Genomic DNA, 5,365 nt, shown 5'->3' on the forward strand with positions numbered 1-5,365 from the left:
AAGTACTTTTACTTTTTACTTGAGTGAATATTTTATAATGTAACAGTACTTTTACCCAAGTAAATATTTTCAGTACTTTACCCATCACTGGACTCAAATACAACTTTGTTTTCAAGCAATTTCTATAATTTTGTCCTGTTTATTCATCAATGCACACAAAGGAACTTTCATGTCTCACCTTGCCCTAAACTAAATGTCTAAAGTAAATACAAGGTTTGGTATCCTTACACTACATGTACTTAATACTTTTAATCTCATGTATCAAATATTTCATCAGTTTTAACTGGATTACAAAAATAATATAACCTTACTTAATTAATATGCACAGCAATATATATATGTATGAATGATGTCAAAGAAATAACACTATATTTTAATGCATATGTAAAAATACTGATGGTATTAGTAGCCTTCAAATTTCAATAAAATAAAATATACATGTTACCTATGCAAATATTCACAATTCCTAGATGACAAATGAAACTTCATATTTTAATATATATAAAAATAATTCTTTTAGTTTTACTTCCTTGGTAGATCTTCATGATCATCATATTATTAGTTTGTATTGTAACCACAATGCTTACTTTTGATTATTCATTCAAGTAACACATTCAGTAAAAACTTTTCTATTCATTATGAAAAAATACTTCTACTTCAAGTTCTACTTCTAGTACATACTTTAAAAATTACATTACTAGTGTGACTACTTTGGTTAATTCTAACTTTCTGTACTCCATGTTACTTTATTTTGGCTTATCATTTTTAAAAGTTAAATGTTCATACATTCTTCATGACTGATGACTCATTCTTGATTTCATGCTCTATTTAAATAACTTAGTTTGCAATATTATCCATGTGGTTGTGTTATTAAATTATAAAAATAAACACATCACACATATGTATCATACTATAAACTATAGTATATTATGTACTTTATATAGTTATAAGTTATACAACCTATGCATATTTCATTAATTGTAACCAATTTTAGGAAATAGACACACATATTCTAATTTCTTAAGATAATTTCATACTCAACATCTATTATGTACGGATGAAATTTAATTTAAAAAATCTCATAGTCACAGTGACTTAATTTATGAATAAACGAGCTAAATTTCAAATCTGGACTATGACTCATAGTATGAGTATGAATATGATGAACATTTTCCTCAAAGCAGTCTAACTCTAAAAATCTAAGTTCAAACTGTAACAGATGAAGTTAAAATTTACTTTTTATTTTACCCACGAGTTTGCATATATCTAGTGCTTGGTATCTGAATTATGTCATTATTTTAAATCCTACTAAAACGATGGTAAAATAATAACATGATGAGTAATCCAACATGAAGATTTTATAATACATTGTATACTTTATTTCCGTTTTCTTAAACAACTGTCCAATTCCAGAAGGCATAACTTTCAGCTTCCTGTTGTTACTCGCTGTTTAAGCATAAAAGTATAGATGGCGTTCAACAGTCATACAACAAGAGCATTTTTGTTTGTAGTTAAGCGAAAAACTAAAATAACAGCCTATCTTTGCTGTACCCATCACAGGTATCGAAACCCAATTTTTAGCGTTATTATAAGCCTTCATACTTACCGCTGAACCACTAGGGGATAAATCGCATCTTTACAACTAACTGGGAATTAAATATCTATAGTTTAGTCTCGTTACTAGGTCTTGGGATCACTATTCTCATTAAGATATTTGTGAGGACGTCTAACATTTTGCTTTAAAAAATTATTTCAAAAGATTAATGAAATATCATATTGCATATGTTGAAATTACTTGTGCCACGTCAAGTAAGTATCCACATTGACATTATTAAGCAAATGTTGGAACAATTCTCTTTAATGTCACATTTTGGGAATATTTTCATCCCTGACAAAAATGCCGCATGAAGGAACGGCAATTAATTCCTTAACCCAGTGTTTCCCAACCTTTTCCATCCCATACCCTTCTAGACATCAGGTAAATTAGTCATTACCCCAACTTCAAAAGTCCGAAGTGTGAAAAAACACACACCTAACTTCAGAGTATTCAGTAAGCCTATGGATTAATTTCAGCTGTAGTGGATTTTTTCAAAGTTGAAACTTTCAAAAGTGGGAAAAAACAATAGTTCACAGTCAAAACTTGATTTTTATTCCATTTAACTGTGTCAACACAAGGCTTTCTTTAAAAATACTAAATAAATCGCAAAAAAGGCTGCACATAAGTAAAATTATAATGATATTTTAACTACCATGCACCTCAGTTCAAATAAGAACAATCAGAGAGATTGCACACTTTCACCCTGCCGCTCCTTTTTGAGACTGAATGCGTTTATATTGGATAATGTCAAATTTCACCTTCGAAAATTAAGAAATCCTACTCAGATTCAGAATGATCAACGATTCGGATAATTTTCTGTAATGTGGTGAGGAGTCTCAATCTTAATGTGCCCATGGGGTTTGGTACAAATCCGATCACACTTTACAGAGCTATTAAACCCAAACCGCGAAAATGACCTATCTCTCAACTATAAAAAGTGCTTCAATGTAATCCAGATTTGGATTCCGACCAAATTTAGGGACATCTGTCCCATACTGACTTCCCATCTTGTGTAAAACTTTCGTGCACATTGATCTATTAGTTTTTGAGATACGTGCGTGGAAACACAGACACAACGACCCAATTGCAATACATTCGCCCCTCCCCCTCCTCCGGAAATGAGTGTAATTATCCAATATTTGTTCAGTGCTTTTTGGCAAAAATTCTCGGTATTGTAATAGACACAGCACATATGAGTTCTCCATTCACTTCCAGTTTGCTTTGCACTTTAACTGGTCTTCTTGGCGACAAGGGCTGAAAAACTGGCTTCATGTCACTATGTGATTTAAAAAGAAATCAAACTTTCATTGCCCTTTATGCCAGAACTGGATATTCTCGGCGAATTTGTATCCAAAACATGACTGGTTCTGTGTTACCGAATTCAGCTTTCAGAATGGCGTCCTCTTTCAAAAACAAAATGCCGTTTTTGCCCCAGTGTCATCGACTCACCATCAAGCAGAACATTGTTTCCTACAGAGAAAGACTTCAAAATCCAAGAATTTTTTATTATCTCTTCTATTATGGAAAATAGCTGTAAATTGTTTCCTGAACGGAACTTAAATGCTATTTGATTTACTCATGGAAGAGACAATTAATTTTGCAAGTTTCCAACAGCAAGACCAATTCAGGAAACATACTGATATCATCATCAATCACTCTGCACTCATATCACTGTAGTTTCCAAAGAAAGCCAGCCACTGTATCTTGGACTGTGAGTGTTTCTGTCAACTTGCCCTGAAGCAATAAATTGAGAGAGTTAACCTCACAGAAAAAATCAGCAAGATAAGCCAATTTTAAGATAAACTGGTTATCCAGCAACTTTCTGAGAAATTTCTCCTTCAAAAAACGCGATTTAAGACTTTACCACGGGACAAACAGCATACTACAGTGTGATAAAGAGCTGAAAAGTCAGCTCCAGCTTCTTCACACAGAACCTTGAAGATTCTCTAATTCAGAGCATTCCCGAAAATGTGATTTACTATCTTCATAAAATTGTGGAAGACCTCCAGAAGGCAGAATGGATTTGTTTTCACACCTAGAGCATACCAATGGATAACACAGTGTGTGAACATGACATGTGATGCAACTTGCTTGACATGAGTTTCAAACCCCTAGCGAGCACCAAGCAATGAAGGTATTCAATTATTACACACTCCAACTAAATTTGCCCATTGCAAACCATGCTTTGGAAGAAACTATGAATTGTGTTGAAGACATCCTCTCCATGAGTGGTAGTTGCCAGAGGTTCCAGGAAAAGAAATTCCTCTTTAAAGCAGCCTTTCATCACATAGTGAGTGAAGAAAAGTTGCAAACATAATGCCACATCGGGTAAATCATCAATTTGTATTGCAAAAGACCTGCTTTCTTTCATCTCTGTTATCACTTGTTCCAGGATATCTTCACTCATTTCATCAATTTGGCATTTTATTGTATTATCAAAAAGTGAGACCTGTTCTAATTGCTTAGCTTGAGATTCACCATAAACTAGCTATACAGAATCCAGCATGCATGGCTTGATGAGCTATTCCTCAATTGTGTGTGTGGCTATTTGCATTGAGTAATGTGAAGAGCAATCCGGTATGACACTTCCAATGCACTGGAGTTCATTTGTGCAAAATGGCCTGTTGAATCTACTCTTCTTGCCTTTAGAGACTTCACTTTACACTTGAAAAAGTCAATGTCTTTGAATTCTTCATGAAGATGCTCAAAATGCTTTTTCAGCTTACTAGGTTTCATACTTTCCAAACTGAGCATCTTAGAACAAAGAACACATTGGGGTTTTTCCGTGGTTTTATCAATGAGGTTTGTGAAGACAAAAATTCTTCACACTATGCTTGTTTCTTCACTGGAAGGAAAAATAGAGTGATATAGAAAATTATAGTTTGTTAGGGTTTTATAAAGACCATGATTCTTTACAGTAGTTGTCTGTGACTTGGTGATAAATTCGAACAATCCACTTGTTTTAAAATAATATATTCAAAACAAGTCAAACATATGTACAAAAAATTCTTTACACTACAGGATATCACAGTTGTATCTAAAAATCTAAATAATTCTCTCCTCTCGTCAAAAGTCCACACAGACTGGCTCAATTACTTTAGACAAATTATTTTTCTCTACTCTGTGTCTTACTATACAATCTGCATTAAATTCACTTACGTTACCCCAAGGGTTACCACAATTGTATTAGGAACTTCAAATAATTATCTCCATTTTGTCAAAGTCCATACAGGTGGGTTCAATTATTTTAAAACACCCTTTGACAAGACAAATTACTTTCCTTATCTGTGTTAAACTGTGAAACTCGCTTTAAAATATCACCCGTTATGGCTAAACTAACAATCACACAACCTGTCTTAGCTTTTTCTGACTTAACTTTTTTACTAACTTCTTTAGTAATCATCTATCATGGCTAAACTACCAATCACTCAGTCTAGGTCTGTCTAATCATCTCTCACTTAACTTGTTTTCTTCATTTCCTCTCTCTGTCTGAATGTATTTATAACCCGCGACAGAAAAATCTAGAAATATCTAGACCTCTAGTAGCAACAATATTACACATAACTAGAAAAATTTGGAAGCTTCGAAGTTAACAATATTACTAAAGCCTAGTACAACAATTAAACTGAATACATAACGTACGACTCTTACAGAGCAAGGTAACGAAATTTGTCATAACTGTTACGTCTCCGTTTGTTAATTAACTTTCCATAACTTCATTCCGACGAAACTTTAACGACACAAGTCTTTACTTAACAAAACTGGTTT

At 33.2% G+C, this 5,365-nt stretch overlaps 1 protein-coding gene across 1 annotated transcript in view; it reads right to left on the minus strand.

Moving 5' to 3' along the window:
- The window catches only part of LOC106459557 (tyrosine-protein kinase CSK-like), a 28,722-nt gene extending 24,371 nt beyond the window's left edge, over positions 1-4,351 (minus strand). The window contains exons 1-2 of the mRNA XM_013919184.2: positions 4,241-4,351; positions 2,300-2,355 (exon numbers count right to left, since the gene is read on the minus strand). Of these exons, the coding sequence (XP_013774638.1) occupies positions 2,300-2,355; positions 4,241-4,351 (167 nt within the window). The remainder of the gene's footprint in view (positions 1-2,299; positions 2,356-4,240) is intronic.
- Positions 4,352-5,365: the final 1,014 nt, after the last annotated feature.

This window comes from Limulus polyphemus, unplaced genomic scaffold, assembly GCF_000517525.1.
Source record: "Limulus polyphemus unplaced genomic scaffold, Limulus_polyphemus-2.1.2 Scaffold627, whole genome shotgun sequence".
Classification (NCBI taxonomy): domain Eukaryota; kingdom Metazoa; phylum Arthropoda; class Merostomata; order Xiphosura; family Limulidae; genus Limulus; species Limulus polyphemus.